Source organism: Acinonyx jubatus, chromosome B2 (assembly GCF_027475565.1).
Source record: "Acinonyx jubatus isolate Ajub_Pintada_27869175 chromosome B2, VMU_Ajub_asm_v1.0, whole genome shotgun sequence".
NCBI classification, from domain to species: domain Eukaryota; kingdom Metazoa; phylum Chordata; class Mammalia; order Carnivora; family Felidae; genus Acinonyx; species Acinonyx jubatus.
In genome coordinates this window covers 8,730,654-8,756,627 of record NC_069385.1, presented here as the reverse complement: position 1 = coordinate 8,756,627, position 25,974 = coordinate 8,730,654, and the positions used below count along the sequence as shown (strand labels likewise).

Genomic DNA, 25,974 nt, shown 5'->3' with positions numbered 1-25,974 from the left:
AGATATTTAACCTCCCTCTAAGACTCTCTTTCTCTGGGGATAGCAATGCCTACATACTAGAATCAAGAGAATTAATCAAAAGAAAATTTGATTGAACATGTTTAGAATAGTGTTTGGAACATAGGTGGTACCTGACAAATATTTTCTTCCTTTGTGTATGACATAAGAGACTCATGTAGAGGATACACTGAGCTGTGGCATGAACTTCACTTGGCCTTCTGAGGCAGCCTTGAAGCCTTAGCAGGTGTCATGGGCCCACTGGGATCCATTCATAGCACATAAGGCAGAAAGAACCACCTGACAGCTGTCACTAAACATCGAGGTCAAGGGCAGGCACAGATATTCAACAACTAGAAATCAAAGGAGATCCTTCACCAAATGGGTGAGGAGACCACTGTGAGTCTGGGGTCTTTCAGTCCCCCACACATACACGTGAACACGCACGTGTGTACACACACACGCAGAATTCACCATCGACAGTTTCTTTGTTTCACATGAAGGACAACTGCATATATCTCTGCCAGGAAATTCTCAAATACTCATGTGAAGGTCACTGATTTTTCTTCTGCTGCCTTTTTCTCTGTGCAGTCAAGGTTAGTCAAGGTGATTAGTCCTGACAAAATGAAGAAGGCCAGGAAATGTGGGAGATAAAGAGAAGGAAGGGAACCAGCAGTTGTGAAGAAGTATGTTTAATTTTGTTATCCATATCTGAATTCACCAGAAGGTACCAACATTATACCCCATCCAGATGCAGCATGCAGCTCTCTCTCATTCTTGAACTTTTCCCACAGAAGGGAATGCCGCTGTGCTGTTGCCTCTTCCTTGTCCTCTTCCAGGGGCATACCTCATGGGTGATGTGGTTCATTGATGGTCAGTGGGTTCTTCCTTATCTCCACTTGCAGGTTACTTGGTTTACAGTGCATCCTATGAAGACTTCATTAGGAACAAGTGGTCTACTCAAGCTTCTTTGGTAACTCATTTGCCCATTGAGAACTTGAAGCCAAATACAAGGTATGATGTGTTCATCGTTAAAAAGAAACAGAGAGAGGGGTGCCTGAGTGGCTCAGTCAGTTAAGTGTCTGATTCTTGATTTTGGCTCAGGTCATGATCTCATGGTCATGAGATGGAGCCCCTCATTGAGCTCTGCACTGAGCATGGAGCCTACTTAAGATTCTCTCTTTCTCTCCCCCTCTTCCCTTCCTTAGCTTGCATAGGCTCTCTCTCTCTCAAAAAAATTTTTTTAAAGAGAGAGAGAGACCTGTGTGTGTGGTCACAGATATCCTCAGGTTGAAAATGAAAAGATCGATGAATAGGTTTCATGATTTCTGCTGCAGTCTCTATTTACTTCTCATAGAGTTTCCAGGGATGCCCACTGTATGTCATGTATTTTCTTAGAAGAAATTATTCTATTGTGATTGTTAGTCTATCATGTTTCTGTTTTATTACCAGTTTTCCAGAGACTAGACACTACTTACCCTTGGGGAAAGAAAGGTGGCTCTGTGTGTTGAAGGGGAATGGATCCATATGCAGTCAATCATGCGGTGGCTTTAGGCAGCACAGCCTTCATATGTGACATCAATGGGGCAGCAATTACTAAACATATTAGTTAACTGGTACTCAGACTCTGTGATGTAGAAGATCGGACCATTTAGAAAGATGCATTTTACACATTAATAAAGGTTACAAGTGCATCTTCTGAAACTGGACAGTGACTGGTTGGCCAGAGGGCCATCCAGGAACCAGAGTTTCTGGCTCTCAGTATGAGAGCTACAAAACATTCCCAAGGCAACAAGAGGGTGAGTGTGCATTTCCTCTTTTATACTATCTGGTTTTGATAGTAATGATCATCAGAAAAGCTTTTCTGGTGGATGAAAATGGACAAAGCACCAAGAACATGATGGTCAAGTATGGTGTGTATGTAAACCAGCTCTCTGGGGAGAAAAATCCCTGATTGATGGTGTTTACCAATTTCTGTAGTGTGAATACTCCTGCCATGGCCAATTCCAGGCTACCAGTGGGCCTGCATGATTCTTGAATATTTAATAATTGGCTTTCTCAAGCCCATACAAATGACTCCAGCACATCAGTGTCACATCAAGCCCTATATTTATGGAGCAAAGAGCTCTAAATGACATGTCTGTGGACCTGAGGTCTCTCATTTTCTGTACAATCAGAGGAACACAGAGAAGGTTGAAACAAAATACTTTTCTTAAACAGAAATGTGCCAAAGGGCTAGAAACTAGGCAATAGCCATGGGTACTGAGACACTTGTGAACTAGCTGAGAACCTTCTTTGGGGGCTTGGAACTGCCATGTGGACTTACCTGAGTTAAGTGTTCACAAACTATTATGGGCTTCAGGATTTGAATAAAAAGCAAGGAGCAAAGCAGGAACCAGAGAAAAGCATTTTTCTTTATTTTTCCCTAGTAATTATGAAAAACTGATTAATTAAAGCAAACAAAAACAACAAATTTAAGACAATGGAGTCAATATCCAATTTTTGTGTTTGTGTGAGTGACAGTGCTTTTCCAGAACAGTCTCAGTGTCACAAGGCTGAAAGAGGTGTGAGAGAGGTTCTTCCTCATAGCTTCTGTGGTAGAACTTGAATCCCAGTCTCCTGAATCCCCACCCCATGGCCAATGTTCTTTCTACAACTTTTGCTGCTAGGCTGATTTGAGTTTTGGATAATGTCAGGAGATGGTTATGTAGGAGGAAGGTATATTCATTCTTCCAACAGGTCTGCATGAGGGCTCATGATTCCTTAAATATGTACTTAGTATTTTCTCTGTGCCAGGCACCAGACTATGCACTGAGAAAGGGGGTGGGATTGGTTGGGGGTCGAGGGGGTGGATTAGGGTGGGGGAGGCAGACTGTAAACTACACCGTGGCCTTGTCTTCATGGAGCTCACAGTTCTTCAGCAATAATATAAATAATAAAATTTCACAAGTCAGTGTCCTGAGGCAGAGTATAATAGGGGACTTTTTTCCTGAACTTGTGGGGGGGGGCAGTCAAGTGGGCTTCCTTGGGGTAGTAGTAAGCAGCAGTTAATCTGGAGAATGTGGATGGGGCGAGGCCAGGCAGAAAGGACATCCAAAAGCATGGTATGTTCTAGAAAGGAAAGGAGGCCAGTGTGGTGGCAGAGGAGGAAGAGAGGAGACTGGACAGGCTGGTCCCAGAGGGTCTTGGGAGTCCCTTGAGGCTCCTGTTTTACCCTCCACCCACAGCCAGTGCCCTGATGGACAGGCTGGAAATAGCAGCTGCTACTGTAGCCTTCTCTCTAGGATGCCTGCTCAATTCTTCCTTCCTTTCTTCCTTCCTTCCTTCCTTCCTTCCTTCCTTCCTTCCTTCCTCCTCCTCTTCTTCCTCCTCCTCTTCCTCCTCCCTTCTCCTCCTCCTCCTCTTCTTCTTCTCCTTCCTCCCCTCCTCTCCCTCCTCCTCCTTTTCTTCTTCTTCTTCTTCTTCTTCTTCTTCTTCTTCTTCTTCTTCTAAGTTTATGTATTTATTTATAGAGAGAGCACACAAGCAGGGGAGAGGCAGGGTAGGGGAGAGAATCTCAAGCAGGATCCACAGTGTCAACACAGAGCCCAACATGGGGCTTGAACCTACAAATCGTGAGGTCATGACCTGAGCTGAGACCAAGAGTTGGACATTTAACCAACTGAGCCACCCAGGCACCCCTATTCCTTCTTCTGATGGAGAGTGCTGGCCAAGGCACAGAGCACACATGGCTCCTCTACGCAGATTTCCTCAAAACCCCCGTGAACAGCCTGATGTAGGGACGCCCATCTTCTCCCTGTGTTACGCTGATACAGAATGTCTCTGGTGGATCCACATTAGTGGTCCTCGTCTTTATTCCATGGAGGCTGCATGTCCCTGTTGTCAGCACTATCCTCAGGGCTTCTCCAGATCCCACCTGAGTCCCTGTGGGAGACATAGGAAGTCCCCTCTAGATGAGCCACTGTGTAAAAAACTAAGCTTTGGTTGTTTATAACTGAATCTTGTACTTGAATCTACATGGACATTGCACACCTTGTTCACCCATCTTGGTCCCAGATCACTTTCTAGAGTCTGCATGTTTCATTTATACTTAAAGCACAAAGACTTAGGCTGGGGAGCTATTCAAAAGAAGGTGCCAAGAACTTATATAAGAAGGCAAAGTTGGATTGCTCTTGTTACTTGGGTGAGTCAGAGACTATTCAGTGTTTGAAATATATATATATTTTAGTTTCTAGAAGAAGTTTAATGTGGTTTTGAAAGTAGGAACCTTAATTTTTTTTCATAATTTCATGTTTTTCAGCTTAGTGTATTTAAATTTGCTTTGACACATTAGGTGAGGTTCAAATGGAAATATGTCCTTGGAATTGGGCCGTGAGGGCTTTGTTGGAGGACAGAGTAACTGCGTGGACAGAGAAGGTGGATGAGGGGAACACTTAGGTTTCAGTGGTGAGACAGAATTGATACAGTGACGCAATCTTACGAGTCTGGCGTCCTGTGCCATCTCCACAATTGTAGAGCTGTGCTTCCCTCGGTGGACCCTGGGGACTGGTATCAGGACCACTGCAGCGATGGCTTAAGAAATATTCAGCAGAAATGTCTCATGGAGCCTCTGAGTATGTGTCATTCCTTAGGTTTTGATTTCCCTTTTTAAGGAAAGAAAGTATCTGTAAGTTTGACCAGTATCATTGACGTATGCCAAACCCACTGCCTGCAGAATTTTGCCTTAAATAACTCCATAACCACTGAATAAAAGTATGCATAATTGGGAAAACACAGACTGCTGAGTGAATTGAGATTTGGAAACTCATATGTTCTTAATTGTGCATATCTTTTTTTTAAATGAAATTTAAAAAGGATTCTCTTCTAAATGAGATGTGAGTGACTTTCTTGAAAGGCTTAAAAGAAGACCAGATTTCCCAAATGAGCTTTTCTTTGCTGTTTAATCAAGCCCAATGTCAAATATCTCGGTGTAACTGTGAGGCCCAAGACTCCCTTGGTGATCTCAGAAGGTCCGAGGGCTTGGCACTGGGACAGTGATGTAACAGAAATATGAATTTGCAATCTGAATAAATAATTCACCTCTTGAAAATTTAGCACACTTTAATTAATGCATATAACCTGTGTGCCACGACTGACCATAGGCAAAGACTTGTTATGAACTATTGGAAATGGCAGAACCACCACTTACAGGGGTCTCTTACTCCCTTCTTCACCTGTAAGTAGCTGAGGACCACAGGAGCACAGGTAGTGTCTGGTGTTCCAGAGGTAGAGAAGCCACGAAGATTAACAGTAGATTTAGTGGGTCACAGTTGTGGTGTTGGGCTCCGGTAGTTTGTAACCACCACTTCTTGTCCTGCAGCTCCTAAGAGCACAAACCAAGATGTCTAGGGACTCCCAACCTGCTTGGCCTGTCAGTCTCCCGCTAGATGAACAAGCCCATTCTCTGTTCCAAGACAAAGATTAATCCACAGCAGAACCTCTCCAGGCCTCTTCCCCTTCTTGGACTTGCTTCTCTTTCCTTGAGGCACAGAAGCTTGAAACTCAGTGACTTTTAAAGCTCCAGAGCCAACCATAGTACTTGTCCATGCCCAAAACATCATTGTCAGGTCAGTTCCACTGAGGAGGCCAACCTCGGGACTGGCTGACTTCTCCCTGCCCACAGTGAGTTGCATCATTACTGGGTCAAACATCCTGCTTTTCCACAGAGTCCAGTGATAAGAATTAGGTTACATTTGAATTCTGCTCTGTAAGTGTCTTGCTGCTCTAACTTCTCCTTCTCAAGCTGTGGAACTCAAGTGGGGCAAGAGCAGGGCGAGAGGGGTGTCCATCCAGGGATGAGCCTGTGTGGGGCCAGGTAGCCTTGATGCCTTAAGAAACACACACTAAGTGGCTTATTTGCCCGATTTGCTCCTTCTGTTGCCATCAGCTACATTAGTCTATGCTGTTAATTGTATTATTTTGAAAAGTTACTAGAAAATGAGAAAGTTCAGGAAAAATATGAATATCAGTGATGTATTAAGTAACACTCCAGGGCGCTAGGTGGCTTGGTTGGTTAAGCGTCTGACTCTTGGTTTCGGCTTAGGCCACGATTTCACAGTTTGTGAATTTGAGCCCCATGTCAGGCTCTGTGCTGACAGTGTGGAGCCTGCTTGGAATTCTGTCTCCCTCTCTCTCTCTCTCTCTCTGCCCCTCTCTTACTTGCTCTCTCTCTCTCTCTCAAAATAAATAAATAAACTTAAAAAAAAATACTCAGGACATCTGGGTGGCTCAGTTGGTTAAGCGTCCAACTCTTGATTTTGGCTCAGATCATGATCTCATGGTTGTGGGATTGAACCCCACATAGGTCTCCACGCTGAGCTGTCTCTCTCCCACTCTCTGTACCTCCCCCTGCTCTCTCTCTCTCTCTTTCTCAAAAAGAAAAAAAAAATTACAGTCAAGCCCTTCCACAGAGCAAATGCTTAATAATTGGGGAATCTGTCTTATTACACAGAAATTAAAGAAGCTTCTCTTTCAAAAAATGTTTTCTTCCAATTTCAGGTATTATTTTAAAGTTCAAGCCAAAAATCCACATGGCTACGGACCCATCAGCCCTTCGGTCTCATTTGTTACAGAATCAGGTAACAGCAACTTCATATTCTCATTCTTCTCCTTTTCTCAAAGACAAATCACTTGGAATCATGACTACAATGGAATAAAAACTGAAGAAGTACAATCTTTTCTATTTAATGAGTTCATATTGGATATCACTTCATAAAATAAACATCGTTTTCTTTCTGCTGTGCTAAAATCTGGATAATAAAATTAAGAGTAATCGTCATTGGGAACTGCCTGGAAAGTGGAAAGGTCAAATTCCAATGAAAGGGAAAAATCTAGTTTTCAACCATGTGGGAAAGATAAGTTTGAATCTCCCTGTAGAAGATTTAGTTATAGAGCTAATTTTTTTTTTTTATTACAAACAGCTGAAGAGCATCGATGTCATGTGGCCAGAGAGGCGGTTGCTTCTTCCAATTAGTCAGGTCTTCAAGATGCTTCTTTTGCCAGGAGACAAAGATGTCTTTACTTCATACGGAGAGTTTAATTAGAATAGCAGCCAGTCTTACAAGCAGTGTCACTCAGAGGATGTCTGTGCACTGGGGCATGCTGGTGTACAGAGCTCTCTGGCCCTCCCATAAGGTGTTCTTGTGGTCATGGTCCACAGCAGTGTGCACAAACTGGCCACGGCCACAGTCCTGGGTTAGCAGCCTTTCCACATGGGAAACTCTGCTGGGAGCTGTTACCTATGACTCCGAACGAACCAGGTCACCTTCAGAAACCCGTGTGAACCGGCTGTGCACTAAAATTGCTCTGGCTTCTCTTTGGTTAGATTATTTCCCACACGTAGTTCCATCCCAGGACATTTGTCAATGGAAGCTATTTTTAAGCGTGATGATTTGAAATCTGCATCACAGTAAGTAGAAAAGATAAAATCTTTCATGGGAATATGCTTCATACTAGAAATGCTGGCAAAGGACCTCAAAAGCGTTTTTACTAATTTCATTTAAGAAGTGTGTTCCTCATTAATAATTAAGAAAGAGAGAAAATCATTTCCAAGGGTTAATTTGGTAAAGAAGGGAACATGTCTAGTTCATGGCTACATTTCCTAAAAAGAGAGTGGACCTTTGGTGATGATCAGAATTAACATGATAAAAGTGTATAGAAAAAAATAATTCAAATCTAGAAAGCTATCAAGAAATTCTGGCCCCAAGTCTGAGAATAGAAATGTAATTTCTGAGACTGCCATACAGTTTGAAAGAGATAGCTCTCTGCTACTCCCCCTCCTAAGAAAAGTCCTGCCGTGCCCCCACCCTAACCGTTGTGGCTTCCAAAGAGTGAGCGTTGGCCCCCCCACACCTCTGAAGAAGACTGTCTTTTACAGTCAGCTCCGAGGAGATCCTTATGTATGCCATTTGACAATTTGATAATTACTTGCAATTTGACAATTATTTGCCCTGGGCATCTTTGCTTGTTCAGTGAGTTTGTTCAAGCTTCTCCTTCCCTTTGCACGGCCCCGCTGAAAGTGGTTACTTGACAACAGGAACATTGTCAAGTAATTCAATTCTGGCACTTGCCGAACATAAAAATCCATGAAGCAAACATGTACGTGTAATGTAGGCTGCACCACAGGGGCAAGCTTTGGTTGTTGTTTGTGTTGTGCTGTTATTCCATATGTTCCCCTCCACCCTGCCCTGGAGTATTTGACATTTTTTTCAGCAGACTGTTGAAACTTAAGAGCAGGAGAGCAAAACAGGCATTCACACTTACAGCTAATGGTAGGTCCCTGTTCTGTGAGAGTGAATGAAAGATCTGTACAAAGGGGTAGCTCAAGGGAGATTTGGGTAATGGAAATATTCTGTATCCTGCTTGTGAGGGTTCCAAGAACAAATGCATGTGTTGAAACTCACAGGATATTTACCCTGAAAGAGCAATTTTTCTTTATGATCATTAAAAAAAAAAAGAATGGCCCATGTTTACCTAGCCCATGGCATTTTATAAAAATGAACTATTCCTTTTAAGTAACTCTTTTTTAAGGTTTATTTGTGTTTATTTGAGAGAGAGAGAGAGAGAGAGCACGTGCATACATGCTCGCACAAGTGGGGAGGGGCAGAGAGAGGGGGAGACACAGAATCTGAACCAGGCTCCAGACTCTGAGCTGTAAGAGCAGAGCCCAACACGGGGCTCGAACTTGCGAACCGGGAGAGCATGACCTGAGCCAAAGTTGGACCCTTAACCAACTGAACTACCCAGGCACCACAAAAATGAATTTTTTCTAAAGCAGCATTCCTTAAAAAGCTAGTTCCGTATTTTCTTAAGTGGCATTTTTTGGGCTAAGATACAGAGATTTTAAGTACCACTTTGTTGAGGTGCAAGTGGCATACAGTAAGCCGCACACACACACGGTGTACAACTCAGTAGCTTTTAAAGTGTTTACCCCCTTGAAGCCATCACCACAATCACGCTAGTGAATATCACTGTCACCCCAACGTGCTCACTGCTGCTGTGCAACCCAGCTCCCCTGTCCCTGCCATGCGCCCATCTTCTCCCCTGTTTCCAGGCAACCACTCCTCTGCTTTCCGTCTCTCTAGATTATTTACACTTTCTAGAATTGTATACAAATGAAATCATACAGTGTGAACTCTTTTGTCTGGCTTCTTTCACTCAGCAAAATCATTTTGAGATCCATCCATCCATATTGTATATATCAATAGTTTATTCTCTTTTATTACTTAGCAATATTCCATCATATGGCTGTGCCATAACTTACCCATTCACCTGTTCATAGACATTTGAGTTGGCTTCTACTTTCTGGCTATTACAAACACAACTGCTATGAACATTCATGTACAAGTGTTTGCATGGACAAGTGCAAAGTGTTTGTATGGACAAGTATTTGCATGGACATGTCTCTTGGATAAATACTAAAGAATGGGGTGGATAGATCAGATAGTAGGTATATGTTTACCTTTTTAAGAAACCAAACTTTTTTGTCAAGATAGACACATCTTTTAAAAATGACAAATATTGAATTCTTTTGTAGTACCCAAATCAAAATCTTAACTATATTGTCCCACAACTTCTATATAAATAATAAGGCAATTTAATTAGAAAAGAAGATAGGTGGTGGGCAGGGAGGAAGGGACTTGTTGGAATGAGCACTGGGTTTTGTATGGAAACCAATTTGACAATAAATCATATTTAATATATAAAAAAAGAAAAAGAATATTTCTCAGAAGGAAATGCTTAGAAAATAAAAACTAAGGAAAACATTGGCATCTCTCAAATAAAATATATTGTATCTATTCCAGGGAGTTCTTCAGTTAGCACTCTCAGTTACAATAAACATTTCAACAATTGCATGGTTGTGAAATATGATAGTGAAGTCCATTATTTTTTTTTCACTCTACAGACAATCCTCTGCTTGTTGTGAGGCCACCCGGTAAGTTTCTCTTCTTGACGTAAATAATAAACTTGACATTCTAGTAATCATGTTGAATACTGAATATGAGATTGCTATGATTACTCACAAGTAGAAATGCTAGACCATTTTTGCATTTTTTCAATGTATTTTTGAGAGACAGGGTGTGAGTGGAAGAGGGGCAGTCTCCAAGCTGTCAGCACAGAGCTGGACTTAGTGCTCGAACCCAGGAACCATGAGATCATGACCTGACCTGAAGTCGGAAGCTTAATCCCCTGAGCCACCCAGGCTCCCTGACCATTTTTGCGTTTTTATGATTTTTTGACAACTTCTGTGGTTTCCTTGTACTCTTCATCCTGATCTAGGGAAAAGAATGATCTGAGAATTTTTTTTTATAGGACCCTAGCAGCTAATATCTATAAAAGAAAACCATTATGGAGTGGCCAATATCAATGAAATAGATAACTGTATTTATATTCCCTTTCAATATTTTAAATTGCTGAAAAGAGAGAAAAATGGATTAAGTGTACAACGCATCTTTTACTTGGTGTTTCAAACCAGCTGTGAAAGCCCTATTGCTCAAGTTCAAGACAGGTCTTAGGCGTGACAGGAACAGTAGGAGCCTATGCTGAGGGACTTTCGGAGTGGAGATGTAGGATGGCATGTCCCAAAAGATCAAATATGCCATTATATCTTATTTGCCTTGAGGCTGAAAGGCCTTTTCTTACTTCAAGAATCCCTTATAGAAATGCAAATACAGTACTTGAAATATGTTCAGGTAAGAGGAACTCCTCAATTGTACTTCAGTGCCAAGAAAGAAGGGGAATGAGGAAAAGGGTGCCCACCGAGGAGGTGAGAAAAGCCCTGAGAGGAGGGGAAAGGCCAGTGAACAAGTCAGATTTTCTGATACTTTATGTGACAATAAATGTTGTGGAGTGCCATGACTTAGAGATTATGTTTTGTATTATCAAGGTGGTGAGCCCATCTGGATCCCATTTGCTTTCAAACATGACCCCAGCTACACGGACTGCCATGGCCGGCAGTATGTGAAGCGGACGTGGTATAGAAAATTTGTGGGAGTTGTTCTTTGTAATTCACTGCGGTATAAGATCTACCTCAGTGACAACCTGAAAGGTAGGTCTTTGAGAATGGTGTGGTGTGGGAAGGTATGGAAATGGAAATTTTTTATTTTACCAGGTACTAAATTGACATAGCAGGTGCATCAGAATGTATTTGAAGTGTGGACCCATTATATCTCACTCTGGCTCAACACAATTTGGATGTTTAGGCTCTATTTTGGAGTTACTCGTTTTTGTCTTCTGTATTTTTTAAATCCACTGCATTTTAGAAATGAGGTCCAAAATTCTGGTAGATATATGAAGTCCAATTTTCTTTGCCATTAATTCAATAATAATAGGTATGAGCGTAAGCCAGAAGTATTGAAGAACAGTTCTGCCCACTCTAGTCCTTGCCATTGCCACACCGTTGTGAAGAAAAACTGTAGACGGTGAAGCATACATCAGAAGTATTATTTTTTTCTGTGTCTGAATAAAAATTGCATTGTTTTCATTATGGTAAGGCATTAAAACAAAGAATTTCATGAGTATCTTGAGCTACTATTTCAAAATGCCATTTCTACCCAGCTGGCTTTGACTCATCCACCTATACAAATTTGGGTTTTTTTATTTTAAGACTTGCACACCTTTAAGATTTCACTACATACATTTTTAAAACCTTTATTCAGCTGCTATAGATTTTTTTCATAGGTCATTTTGTTTTTGTTTTTGTTTTTCATGCTAGTGGTGATCATTTAAAGACAATGTCAAAACAAAGTCTTCCCTACCATTCTCCAGTCTGGCAGTTTCTCAGTGTGTGTACCTCTCCTAACAGCCACTGTCTATTTGTTTATCTGTGCTCTTTCTTTTCTCACCCACCATTGTGCTTTCCCGTGCCCTGCATCAGAATTCCCGGGAGAGATTACACAGCCACTCCAGTATCCCAGGGTTGACTGAAACAACTGCCCTACTGTGCAGCTGTGGTTCAGTACCACGGACAGCAGCTTATGACTCAGACACACACCCTACATATAGTTATGTATGAAAATAGGGTCTATTTTTTACAGATCTTCATGCCTTTTGTAATTATCTCATAATATATTCTCTATCACAGTTTCATCTATTCCTTTTTTTAAAGAACCAAAGAGTAAAAAGCCCTACCAGTTAAAAGCTGAAACTGCCTATTATATTAATAGTTTCCATTTAGTGAGGACTTGTTAAGTATTTAGCATACACAAGCTTGCTGAATCCTTACAACACTTATGAGGTTGGTGCCATTATAATTTTTCCAATGTGGAAAGTATGACACACAGAATTTAAGTACCCAGTTCAAATGGTCTCCAAAGCTTGTGCGAACTCTCAAACCAGCTGTACATTTTTTGACCAGTCACTGACCCATTGTATTCCCTCATGCAGATACATTCTACAACATTGGGGACAGCTGGGGAAGAGGTGAAGACCACTGCCAGTTTGTGGATTCACACCTTGATGGAAGAACAGGGCCTCAGTCGTACGTAGAAGCTCTCCCCACCATTCAAGGTAATTAGAACAAAGGCCTGATTATACCACCCTGGGGGCTGGGAGAGGAAGGTTAATGTAAGGAGAAAATCACCAGAACTCTCCCTTTTGTTTGCCATTTAAAGACAGGTGTTGGTAACATTTTGGATCATAAAAATAAGGAATCAGCAAAATACTCCAACCATGTGCTAGAATTGGGGTGAATTTAGGAAAGGCAGGGATACCAAGGAATATAAGACCTTGTCCCTACTCTCAGAAAAATCACTTCCCTGCTCTGTAACTGGGAAAGGTAAACAAATAGTGAAAGGTAACTAATTTAAAGAACAACTTAAAATACAGATAATGACAAGAGTTACATCACATAATTGTCCTATTATCAGGTAATTGTGCAGATTATAGTCTGCACAATAGGGAGGCAGGCCACTTGAAGCTATCAGGGAAGAAGAGCTGGAGTCTGAGCTGGGTCATAAGAAGACCTAGACATGCAGAGATTGGAGAATCTTCCAGGCAGAGGATGGCACAAACAAGGGTACAAAGGAGGAAAGAGTCAATGAACATGCAAACCAACCATAGCTTATCATACACTTCAGAAGATAGTGTATCAACTATTTCATTAGGCATTATAGAGTGAGAACAAAGTATATCACTCTTAAAGGTTAACAACTTGTAATACACTACCAACTCCCTCAACTGCCAAAAAAGTAAACAGAACAACTGAATGAGGTACAGCACTGTTTCCATTATGCCCTTAACTCTTAGTGATCTAGCATTTTCAAGACATGACATGTTCCAGCAACATGTTTTAGTTTACAAAAAAAGATACAATACCCTGGGATGCAAATTGCCCATTTTTAAAGAGTTAAGATAGAGTAAAATACACACAACAGTAAAATAAGTGATTAGAGTTCTCCTAAGAAACAGAACCAGAAAGAAAGAGAGAAACAGAAAGAGAGACAGAGAGAGATTGAGGGAGAGGTGTCTTAAGGAGTTGACTCATATGATTGTACAGGCTGGCAAGTCCAAAATCTGCAGACTAGGCTGGAGACCCAAGGAAGAGTACGTGTGGCAGTTTGAGTCTGAAGGCAGTCTGCTGGCAGAATACCCACCTTTTCAGGGAAGGTTAATCTTTTCCTAGTAGGGCCTTCAATTGATTGGATGAGGCCCACCCACATTCTAGAATAACCTGCTTTACTCAAAGTCTGATGATTTGAATGTTAATCTCATCTAAAAATGTTTTTACAGAAACATCTAGAATATTTGACCAAATATCTGGGTACCATGGCCTTGCCCAACTGACATAAAATTAACCATCACAGTCAGTATATAAAATATATCACATTTCTTTATTTTTTCAGACTCTTGCATTGCCCCAGGGTTACTATGCATTATTTATAGTTCACTGTGTTTCTGCGACTGTGGCCATGGTTTTGGTTCTGAATAGAGGTGCTGCTTACTTAGCATGCTCACTGGTAGAATGGCAGGTAACCTTTCAGCTGGCAAGAATGAACAGGGCCAAAGGGGAGTTGTTACAAATGCTTTTGAGCAGGTTGGGGCCTCACTTTAACTTTATGGGAGAACTACTCAGAAATGCTATAGTATTCTTTCCTTGGAGAGATTCACTGGAAAGATCTAAAAGCCTACCCCAGATTCCAAGAATTAAACCTGGAAGCTTGAGGTTCCAGGCAAGTCAGGAGGCCCTAAATTCTGTGAGGACAGGTGGGAATCTTGCTGAGAGTTGCAAGACTCAGAAACATTCTCTCTCTCTCTCTCTCTCTCAAAATAAATAAATAAACTTAAAAAAAAATAGGGGTGCCTGGGTGGCTCAGTCAGTTAAATGTCCAACTCTTGGTTTTGCTCAGGTCATGATCTCACGGTTTGTGGGATCGAGCCACATGTCAGGCTCTGCGCTGACACTGTAGAGCCTACTTGAGATTCTCTGTCTCTCTCGTTCTCTGCCCCTCCCCCACTCATGAATGTCTCTCAAAATAAATAAATACACTTAATAAAAAAAGACTCAGAGAAGCATTTTACTTACTAGGGTACAGACCAGCTTATTATAAAAGTGTACAGTGGGTGGGAGCAGACAGGTGGAAGAGACACATAAGGCACAGTGTGGGGAAAGGACACAGAGTGTAAACACCCTCTCTGGGAGTTCCCTCCTCTCAGCGTCTGAACCTGTTCACCAGCCCAGAGCTTTCAGAACATCGTGCTTTTGTGTTTTTGTGGAGGCTTCCTTACATAGGCATGATTTAAGAAATCACTGGCCCTTCATGATTGAACTCAATGTCCAGCCCCTGTCCCCTCCGCAGAGGCCAGGAGGTGGGACCAAAAGTCACACCCTCTAATCACATGGTTGTCCTCTCTGGTGACTAGCCCCGCCCATAGATGCTTTCTGAAAGTAATCTCATTAGCATAATCTCAGGAGTGGTCCAAGGCATTTGTTATGAATGTCCAGATACCTTAACCACTCTTATCACTTAGGGAATCCAAGAGTTTTAGGAGCTGTGTGCCAGGAACAGGGATGAAGACCAAGTATATAATTCTTATTATAAATCACAATATCACAGATGCATTTTGTTTCCCTCTCTTTCCTTTTGCCCTTTTAGGCTACTATCGCCAGTATCGCCAGGAGCCAGTCAGCTTCGGCAACATTGGTTTTGGAACCCCCTACTACTATGTGGGCTGGTATGAGTGTGGGGTCTCCATTCCAGGGAAGTGGTAACCATGGGATGATCGTGCTGAAACTTGCCCCGTCCGGCCCCCCTGGGCTAACTTGCACTAGGGGCTGAGAGCAGGAACAGAGAGCGTTCCAAGCCCCACCGACCCTGGGTGCCAGCAAGGCCACATGGTGGACACCGGACATTTCAGGCGTCTTCAGTCTGGAACTCAGTCCTCCTCTTTGGCCTGGACTACACACAGTTCAATGTTGCTGTTAACTTTGCTTCTCCACGTGGTTTCCTTGTAATAGCACATCCCAGAGAAACACGCAACTACAGTAGGGGATGCCCACTGATTGAGTACAGTTTTCACACTTTTTAGGCACAAAATTCAGACATGTCGTCTCCAGGGAACAGCATAAATAAACATGAGCTTGCTTCAGGGACTGCTACATGCTTTCTTTTCTCTCATTGGACTCTTCCAAAATTAGTCAAATTTAAGTTTCAGATCACTCTCTATGCAGTAGAACTGAATTACTAAAAACACCACCAAAAGAAATATATCCTACTTCAGATTTATTCCATGGACTTACCCACTACTAGATCAAATGTACCAAATCATATTTGTAAATTCTCAATTTTGGTATATATATATATGTATATATGCATATACCTATCCTCACTTGTCTGCAAGAACACCGATTAAAGTTGCTAAATTTGTACTTGTTCACTAGATAAATGTGTGTGGGACTTTTTGGAGCAAAGGTACTGTTTGCTAACATCTTTTGGAAGTATCCACAGAATCCACAGTATCCACAGAATCTGTATACTATGTAACGAGAACAAGGAAGTGCATGCCGCTAGACTGTGGGAGTGACGGGGATACTGCAGTGTTAGCAGTGACCTAGTCACAGACCGAGTGCTTTCTACCTAAGGAGACAATCTTTCCAGACCCGGGTGAAAACTACTAGTTGCCTCTCTGGGGACATATCCCGTATGTTTTCAGAATAACTGGGGACACCTGGGTGGCTCAGTCAGTTGAGCGTCCAATTCTTGGTTTGGGCTCAGGTCATGATCTCATGGTTGGTGAGTTCAACCCCTGCATTGGGCTCCCCAGTGAGTATGGAGCCTGCTTGGGATTCTCTCTCTGCCTCACTCTCCCTCTCAAAATAAATAAAACATTACAAAAAAAGGAATAACTAAGATTTTACATCCCAAATGATTTAAAAATCCAGTTTAAAAAAAATCCTTTCCCCTTTCCTGCCTGAGTATTTCCTCCTCTACATATGAGCATCTTATCCCTTTTGACTACCACACAGGAGCATTTATTTAAAAACACGTTATTCTAATTCTTCTTAAAATATGGTGTCCTTTCCACAAGCTTGGCTCCCCTGTGTCCTCAGGCAGCTCCACGGGATGAAGATTTTGCCTTCTTTCATAAAGATTTCAGCATAGGGGAAGCAATGGTCGGAAGGAGCTGGAGGCGTGCCCTTTTCTGGGGCCCCCAGGCTGAACCACCGTGTACGGATTTAATGGCAGAATTCAGTCCAGCCTCCTGGAGTCAATTATTTTCAGTACCAGTACTGTGTTGAGATGAAACCTGATGTATCTGGTGGGTTTGAAGGTAAAACTTACATGGAAACAGGTAACTTTGCAGGGTCCTTTCGATGGGGCTGTGAAAGCTGATATTCTCAGATTCCACAATCCCCTTCCCGCGGTAAAGAACAATAAAGAAAATACAAGCATTCTGACAACCTGGGAAGATACTAGAATTCCTGAGGGGGCAGATTAGATACCCAGTTCGTATGTTACTCACGGTTTAATGTGCAAAATAGGATGGGCTCCTCTAAGGAGCTTTTGGGACTTTTGCCCATGAAAGGAGGATTATTTAAAAAAGGATGTCTGAAAACCTTATTCTGTACCCAAATGAATGTTCAAACATACTTCACAGTTCTAAGTGAAAGATCTGACCTTTAAATATAAGTGAATTTTCCCAATAAACACACAACTTGCTTCCTCCATTTCTCCCGCCCACCCCTCCAAACTTCTGTCTGGTTTTAGCCTCCACTAGCATGCTATTGGAGAGCAGAGAAAGATGCCAAAATGAGGCCCTGGGGAGGGGAGAGAGCACCAGCAGATTGCACATTTCCTGAAAGTGTTTCCTTGGGTATAAATAATTCATTAGCATGGACAAGAGGAGAGCCATTTGGTCTGTTCCACAAGCCTGTTGTGGTTACGGGGCCTCCTTTGGAAGATACAGAGCTCTGGATCATCCTGGAGACAACAGGCAACCCCTCCTCTGTGATTCACACACTAAAGGGTGCATTCCCTGCTTCATTCACCCCCAAAGGACCGTCTGCTCATCTCACATACTAAAGGACATGTGTCCCTCAGAAGGAATTTACACTCACCTCACAGAAATAAAAAGAATTTACTTGCATTCACGCATGCAATGATTTTCAAGCCCTGCCTAGATCCTTAGGCCGTATTTCGTTATAGAAATCTAAACTTCTAGTGAAAGTAAATGCTTGCAGTTTTTGATGGAAATTCCTGCCAACCCCAGATGACAGAGCAGCCAAAACGAAAGCAAAAACCACTGAATCTCAGTATAGGTTGGTGGTATTATTACTGATACTCTGTCCATACTAGGTTATGTAATGGTCCAAACACATGCATGGTGGCCACATCAAGTGTCTGGTTCTGTGTCAGTTCTGGACGCCACATTCTCGGAACACCACAGGTCTCAAAACCACTTCATGCCAAGCTCGGAGGAAATTAATGGACTGTTTCCCCAAAGAAGACTTGCTCTATTTCAGAGGCTCTGAGGAAGAAGAACTTGCCAACTCTAGAAGTCAGAAGTAGGCACACGTGTGAATTAAAGGGAAAGAACATTTGGCTCAGTGGGATGCAGTTTTAGAAGAGTCCAATCATCAGAGGAGTCTCATCGGAAGGTAGTGAGATGTCCATCATCGAAAAGCCTCAAGTATACCTGGAAGTGTAAATTTAACAGTTGGAGGCCCACACCTGTTTTTCTATGAGCTGTGAGCTCAGAATGGTATCTATGCATCTAAAGCATTATAAACATAAGAGACAGCTGAACAAAAAACCAGTAATATATTACAGAGACCATATGTGGTTTGCAAGGTGTAAAATACCATCTCACCCTATTAGAAACAGTTTGGGTACCTACGGATCAGTTTTCTTGAGGTTGAAAGAAGGTTTAAGCATTTAAAAACTAGCACATAGTACTTAACAGATGTCCGTTCAGTTTTCTCTTACTTGAGTTCTATTTATTTCTGACCATCTCTACAGCCTAATAATGCTTGAATGCTCCAAGTGGTTGGATCCTGGGTTCCCAGTTTTCCCATTTGGCAAACCCTTTGTTTGTGCTGTGGTCTCAGGAGGTAACTCACTCTTTGGGAGGCTTCATGCATATTTATTACCATCTGGTTAGAACATAACTTGCGGCTTTTACAAGATGAGTTTTGACTTATTTTCTCCCCTTTGACCTACTCGAGCCACATGTCTTGGTCAGTTCAAGGGGGCTGGGGAATTTGGAAATGTGGTGATAAATGGGGTTACATTGGGGTTCCTCTCTCTGCATGGAAATCAGCTCTTAGTCACTAGTACAGTTATGTGATGATTCTGCTGATAGAATCAATCAGCCCATGCTTGTGTGCATCTTACATGTTGTAGATGCCTTAAAATCATCTCCTTGAGGTGTAACTATTTTGTAGTTACAGGTTAGAAGTGAGTTTTTAAAAAAATATCTTCCCAACTGTCCATTTCCAGCCATTCTCAGATCAGGTTGAGCTCAGTAAAATTGTATGAAACCACAGAGTGTACCTGTTATGAATGGAGGTGTGGTTTTAAATCTTAGTTGTGAGATTATTAATGTACAGAGTTTAGCAATCAAATGAGAGCTAAGCATGCAAAGGTTTATAATAAAAGTGAAATGAAATTGATGTGAAATTGCAAGTCAACAGGGGCTCCTGGGTGGCTCACTCGGTTAAGCATCTGACTCTTGGCTCAGGTCATGATCTTAGGGTCATGAGATTGAGCTCCGCGTTGGGCTCTGTGCTGAGCATGGAGCCTACTTAGGATTCTCTCTCTCCCTATCTGTCTCTGCCTCTATCCCCTGCTTGCACTCTCTCTCTGAAATAAAAAAATTTCAAAGCAATGAGAAAATGAAGCCGACAAATTTAACACACGCACAAAAATGTTTGATCTAGATTGGGAAAGCAATATTCTCTCAGGCAGTGGTTATTTGATGGCCAAGAATAGAAATACCTCGAGAGTTAAGTAAAGGGTTTGTGTAAGGTTGGACTGCACAGTCTCAGGACAGGAAATAATATGTGGGAGGCACTGCTGAGTCACAGGGATTGTCAGGTTGGGAAGTAGTTGTTCTTTCCTCTTTTCCTCTCTGGTATGTTGTCTCTCCTGCTCTCCGTGCACAGCCCCATTCCCTTCCCTGCAGATGGCTTTCTCTGGATGCAAGTGACCCAAAGGGCTGCCGTATACAACTGCAGTGTCTGGCTACCACACTGTATGCAGCGATCTGTCTACAAGACCTTGTAACTTTGCTTCTCCAACTCTCCAAGTCTCTCAGTTTCCAGTTCCAAATATCCCCACTACACTCTGATTGGATATGTTGGGCAAGGGTCCACATGCTGATCAAATCAGCTCTTCCCACGTGGGGGGGGGGGGGTCAACTGGTAGAAACCAGACTGCCTATGCCTGCCCCATGCACAGGGGCTGTTTGATATGGAGAAAGGTAATGACTGATGTCTTGGGACAGATACACATAGGTGAATAAGAAATCAAATAAGAAAAGTGAATCATTTTAAAATCTGGCCATTTTAAAATCTCAGGATGTATCATGTTTGTTCACTACGAGGCTTTTATGTTTTCTATGCTCTTGTCTTTCTACCATTGGGGTAATCTCCTGATAGAATCCAAGCATCCACATCAGGCAAGATGCTACCCAAGCATGGGTTGATCAGTTCTATCAGCGGAATCAAATCAAAGAAGTTGGAGGATAATTCCAAATATTTCTGATTAGATTATGGGTTGGATGCACACTACCACACATGTTTCTAAGGAAAAAATTAATGTATTCCTTTTACTGAGATGCTCCCAGAAATTCCTTAAATTTTGCTTTTTTTTTTTTTTTTTTAAAGTAGGCTCCATGCCCAATGTAGGGCTTGAACTCAGAACCCTGAAGACCAAGAGTCAAATGCTCTATCTACTGAGCTATCCAGGTGCCCCAGTTTTTAAATTTTGGACAGAAATAAGAAAGTATTCAAATACACAGTCTTTTGGAAGCTTTCTGTTACCAGGTCAATGATGAAATAAATGGCTGATACTAGCATAGTCTTCCTGAATGAGATACAATTAATTAGCCAGAAGTGGAAACTTCTTGATAGCCCTGGAAGTAAATGGCCCTGAATACTCACAGGGGTGGGTGGTGGTTGTGGAGTGTGTCTGGAGTGATGAGAGGTACACTTTGCTGGGTGCTTTGAGATACCCACCTTCCTCAGGGTAAAATCCTAGGTTCTTCCCACAGCCTCCAAGGTGCTCCACAATCTGGTCACCCCCCCACCCATGCCCCCAACCTACCCATTGACACCAACAACCCGGCCACCACTCTGCCCTCCTGCTGCCCCCTCCAGCTGCTCCTGCCTGTCACAGAGCCCGCACAGAGTGGGCTCACAGTAAATATTCGTTAACAGGGTAAACATATGGCAAAGATATGGATAGGAATTGAAAAGACAAAAATTTTCCATCCAAGATTATCAATGAGCAAAACGTGCTCCTTCAGCCTGCCAGTCTGTCTAGGGTTCCCTCAGATCCCTGCAGCTTTCTGCAAAGGTTTATCAGCCTGTCCCCAGGGTGCTGACATTTGCTCCCCATCGCCACTCACCTGCATCCTCCACTGCCCCTCATTCAGGAGACTCTTCACCTCTCAAGGCAGATGGAGCCAGCAGGTGAAGCCACCAGTCTCCCATGAGCCTGCAGTGTGCCCACTCTATGCCCCGGCCTTCCACCTCATCCCACACATTTGTCACACCACCGCCACACCCAGGCCTCTGTGACCCACCTCACACCCAGCTCCCCTGGCCCCAGTCTCCCTAGTGGCTCAATCCAGTGGACACCGGTCGGTCTTTTCCAATTATTGAGGTTTGGCAGCACTTGAATACTTACCAGCTTGTCCTTGAGCCGTTTGCCACATGGTTCTTCCTTTCCTGGCTCAAAAATGGCAGCCAAGTCCTCTTGTTTTTTAAGGGACTTTGGATAATACTTGAAGGCAACTTTCTCCTCTGCCTTTCTTTTCAAAAACCTAATAACATTAAAGGGATTTATGCAAGGGCAGGGGATGAATGCTTTGGGAGTTACTGTGGTGAGGAGACATTTCCCCCAAGATGGTGGGTAGTTGCTAGATGGGCCCTGCAGGCCATTCCTTCCCATCTCTCCAGGGATGTGGTGGAACGAGGATGAATGTAGTGAGCCAGTAGGGCTGGAGCTGAGCTCACAGAGGTTTCTAGCTGACTCCATCTGGAGCCTTCTCCCACTGACACACCGCAAGGAGCAGGAGGGTGTTTCCTTCAGCTGTGCAGGCCTGGGAGTGAACACACAGTGACAAGCCACCCCTTCTTTCATGCACCCTGCTAATGCCAATTGAATTAAAAATATGTGCCAGACATTCCTCTAGGTACTGCGGCTATGCACCAAATCCCTGCCCTCATAGAGATTATATATCATGGAGCAGATGGAAAACATGCAAACAAGTATACCAGATGTCAGTTGGTGAATGTGAATGAACATCAATAGAGTGGATGATTGCATCACGGGCAACTGGAGGCTAGAAGCAGGAAAGGCCACTCAAATGCTCAGTTCTGGGAAAGACCTAGGATTTGGTGAGAGAGAAGGAAAGTGGAGCATAGGAGGGAGCACCAGTAATGACTGAACCTAAAGAGTTTCTACCTGGGCATATGGGATCTCAGACTTGACATGTAAAAGCAGTAGTAAAATAATGCTTATTTCCTGGTCTTTGAACTCAGTAGGAATACCCTAGCTGATTATGTTGCTACAAGTTTAACACCATAGCAAGAGAGTCTAGATCTTGCCTACCCAAAGGACTCCTCCTACCCACGTCCAAACCTACCCACCCAACTAGTGACCCATCTTCAAGCCCAGACATCACCAGTGAAGAGAGGAGGGACAGCAAGGCTTTTCCATCCAAAGATCAAAGAGTTAGGACTCATTTCTCCTTTTACACAGTAACTGGATACTTACTTTATGTTTGGGAGACTAAAGGGCTCTTTTGTAATTTTCCCCAAACAAAGGGTATCTCCCCTCCAACAGACAGATAATTGATGTCCATATTTTTTTTGGAATCTTGCCAAACCAACCTCCAATGCACACTGAATTATAAGTGTCATGGAGGCAGAGGCCATGTCTGCTGGGCTTTTTACTGTCATATCCTGGCATCATATACAGAGCCTGGCCCATAGTAGGTGTTCAGTAAGTAAGTCTTCAACAACAAAATGAATGAGCAAATGAATAAGTAAATGCATTCTCTGTTGCCCTCCTCTGATTGCATTTCTTCTAGGTATGCTACTTCTTTCAATCTACTGGCTCTGTTCAGTTTGTTTCAAAGGACAGAGAATTTGAGGCTAGGATCATTATCTCAAGAAAGTCCCACTAGCCTGGAGAAATTCTTCCAGTGTCTCCAGTTAGTATCTCCTCCAGGTCTTCAGTTAACTTATTTCCAGTTCTGTGACAATGTTTTTCATTTATGCAATTTTTTTTTTGCATTTGGAAATTGGAAACCTGATACCTGAGATATATTATATACCATTGTCACATAGAACTTAGAATATGAAAGTTTGGTAACTCAAGACTATCATGCTTCCTTTATTTTTGCCAGGAAGCAGGGGAACTTGCAGTTAAGGACAAGAAAAATTGAGTAGGGGAGGAACCCCCATGCAAATAGCAGTCCCCTCAAATCTCCTCCTTGCCCTAGTCTTCCAGAAGGCTTTTGACACTAGGTAGTGAGAGGGTCTGGCTGGGAGCTGGGTCTCAGACTAGGGAAGGAGTGGCTATAAAGGATTCTAAAGATGGGTCTCTATGACGACTGCTTGCTTTCACACTCCTACCCTGGTCTGTTTTTATGCCTTTACAGTCCACTTGTACTGGAAAAGTCAGGACTCCTCAAAGCACCTGCAAGTTACAATTCCACCTGCTGTCCCTTTCTGAGAAAAGAAGCGTTATGAAAGAGCTGTCCCACCCAAGTCTCACTGGACAAGAATGATACTACAGCTAGAAGGTGATTGTAGGGACCCTCAAATGCATCCATCAGATTATCCCTTTAGGGAGATGATAGAGATAGATAGATAGATAGATGATAGATAGAAGACAGATAGATAGATAGACAGTAGACAGGTAGATATAGACAGACAGGCAGGCAGATAGGCAGGCAGATAGATAGATAGCTAGATACATAGATACATAGATAGATAGAAAGATAACAGACAGACAGATATACAGAGAGTAAAACCCACCATGATTTCAATAGTGACAGCAAGAAAGAGGCTTAGACAGCAAGAGACACATGGGAAGAGCCAAGCTGCTTGGTCCAGGATGTTTGTTCACAATTCTCTATCCTTGCTCTCCACAACTAATCAGACCTTTCCAAAGATGATACAGCCATCCAAGTAGACGTAGACCTTATACATATTTCATCAATTAACCAAACATTTATTATTTACTGATTGTATAAGGCACAGTGATGGTGGATTAGCATCCCAACAGTAAACAGATGTCACATTCAAATGAGAATCATTCAAGGAGGTTGAAGAAAGGGGCTGGTTATGTAGGTTCGAGTGGGGACCCCAAGGAATACTGCATCAGTGGGCTGTGGCTGCTCTTGAGTCTGAAGGGCCAGAGGAAGGAGTGCTTAGCAGAATCCAGAGGGAGGTTCTCATACAGCAGTCCAGTTTTAGAAAAGCGATGACCTCACTCAAGGGACCACGCCAAGCTCCCTTACTTTCCCTTCCCCATCTTCCTAGTTCCTGCCAGGTCCCCATCACCCAAAACCATCTGGAAGCCAGGTGGCAAGGAGGCCAGCTGATGAGGTTGAAACAGGTTGGCCCTGCAGCAGAAAGCAGGGTGAAGTATGGAACGGAGTGTAACTGGAGAGACCAAATTAGAAGCATGCACCACATCTGGGAATTGATAACTCATTTTTCACTATCATTAGTTCCTTTTAGCACATTATATCATTAGCAAAAATGAGTTGAGGACAAGTATTAAAGCATTCATTCAAATAGAAATGGACTTCAAACTCTGTTCTCTTCCTGGAGGTGGTTGAGACTTCACAGGGTATTTCACCTAAATCATTATAAAGTTAAGGAAACTGAGGCTGAAAGCTGAAATAAGCAGCTAACGCCACATACTGAGTCACAGGTCCTGCTCTTCTCCCTGGCAGGAGTGACAACATGGGCATAGGGGTCACCACTCAGCTTTCCCTGACCATAATAGACTGCTAATCAGTCAAGGTGGTTTTCTCCATCAACCTGCACTTGACTAGAGCGTCACCATCAACATCTATCTCGGGCAGTTGTCTCACTGAACAGTGCCAGCAGTCAAGGTCAAACCTACTGGCCATCTCATACTGTAAATGTCTCTTCATTTTGATTCCTGGAAAGAACTAACCTACTCTCAGCACTCCCCCCCATATGTGGTCAGAATTGGGGGGAAATGATAGTTTGAATCAAATCAGTGTTTTCTACCAAACAGCATCCAGTTTTTGGTTTGATTGACAAATCGGGTTTCCTTCAGCAGCACCAAGTCTTCATTTAATTCAATTTATCAAAGATTTGTTTATAAGCCTTTGCTACATAGTCAGCACCATGCTAGCTGCTGCTGAGGCCAAAGGGAGAGAAGGTGTGCTTGTCGCCCTCAAAGGTTTAGTCAAATTTAAGGAAAAACATCCATCCCACTCTTCCTGTGTCCAGGCTGACCCTGGCATTACTTCTGGTTACTTTTCCAGCTACCTCCTGTGATGTCATATTCAGAGGAGCGTCGCATCCCCTCTGTCCCTGCCTCAGCGTGGAACCAGCCATATTGTTTTCACTGCTCTCCCACTTGGCTCTATCCAGGCATGGCATACAGACCATCCGCCCACCCTACAAGACCCTAATAAACCCCATCCCCTACCACCTGCTTGGAAGATTTGGAAATTCATGAATTTGCCTTGAAAAAGTAGGGGAATTTGATGGTGAATTGAAAGATGGACCTTGAAAGCTCTCTATGGGAGGTAGTCCTGCTCTAGTGGAAGTCTGAGGTTCATTCAGAAATGAACATGTGCGGTGCAGAGTCCCTAGCACTATACTTCATTCTGAAGCAAGACTTCATGGGCTTCAACTTCAGACTTAGGGAAATACTGGGAGAGTGGGTGCAATCTGACTTGTGCCCTCAACACGTGATGTTTAGGAGCAACGTGTTGATCCTCCCTTTTTGATTCGACGAACTTTCAACGCCATGATGTGCCAGGGGGTATGAATGAATGACAAATACACATAGCCCATGCCCATCTCAGAGTTCACAGTCTACACTAAAAAAATACTTGAAAAGCTGGGCTTCTTTAAAAGATTGGGAAAATTGTACCTCAATGATGGATAGTGTGTATTTATTTGTATCTCTGTGCTGTCATCTTGATTGTTCTGTTCCATGTGAAGCACAGCTGCTTTGAGACTCTAAATTCCATTGACAACATTTTTGGGTTGCCTCG

The 25,974-nt window shown here is 42.8% G+C and overlaps 1 protein-coding gene across 1 annotated transcript in view; it reads left to right on the top strand.

Annotated features, from left to right (window-relative positions):
- FNDC1 (fibronectin type III domain containing 1) overlaps nucleotides 1-15,918 on the top strand; it is a 106,434-nt gene extending 90,516 nt beyond the window's left edge. Inside the window, exons 18-23 of the mRNA XM_027056527.2 lie at nucleotides 903-1,011; nucleotides 6,535-6,614; nucleotides 9,941-9,970; nucleotides 10,922-11,083; nucleotides 12,421-12,543; nucleotides 15,129-15,918. Coding sequence (XP_026912328.2) covers nucleotides 903-1,011; nucleotides 6,535-6,614; nucleotides 9,941-9,970; nucleotides 10,922-11,083; nucleotides 12,421-12,543; nucleotides 15,129-15,244 — 620 coding nt within the window. The 3' untranslated portion in view covers nucleotides 15,245-15,918. The remainder of the gene's footprint in view (nucleotides 1-902; nucleotides 1,012-6,534; nucleotides 6,615-9,940; nucleotides 9,971-10,921; nucleotides 11,084-12,420; nucleotides 12,544-15,128) is intronic.
- The last annotated feature ends 10,056 nt before the right edge of the window (nucleotides 15,919-25,974 follow it).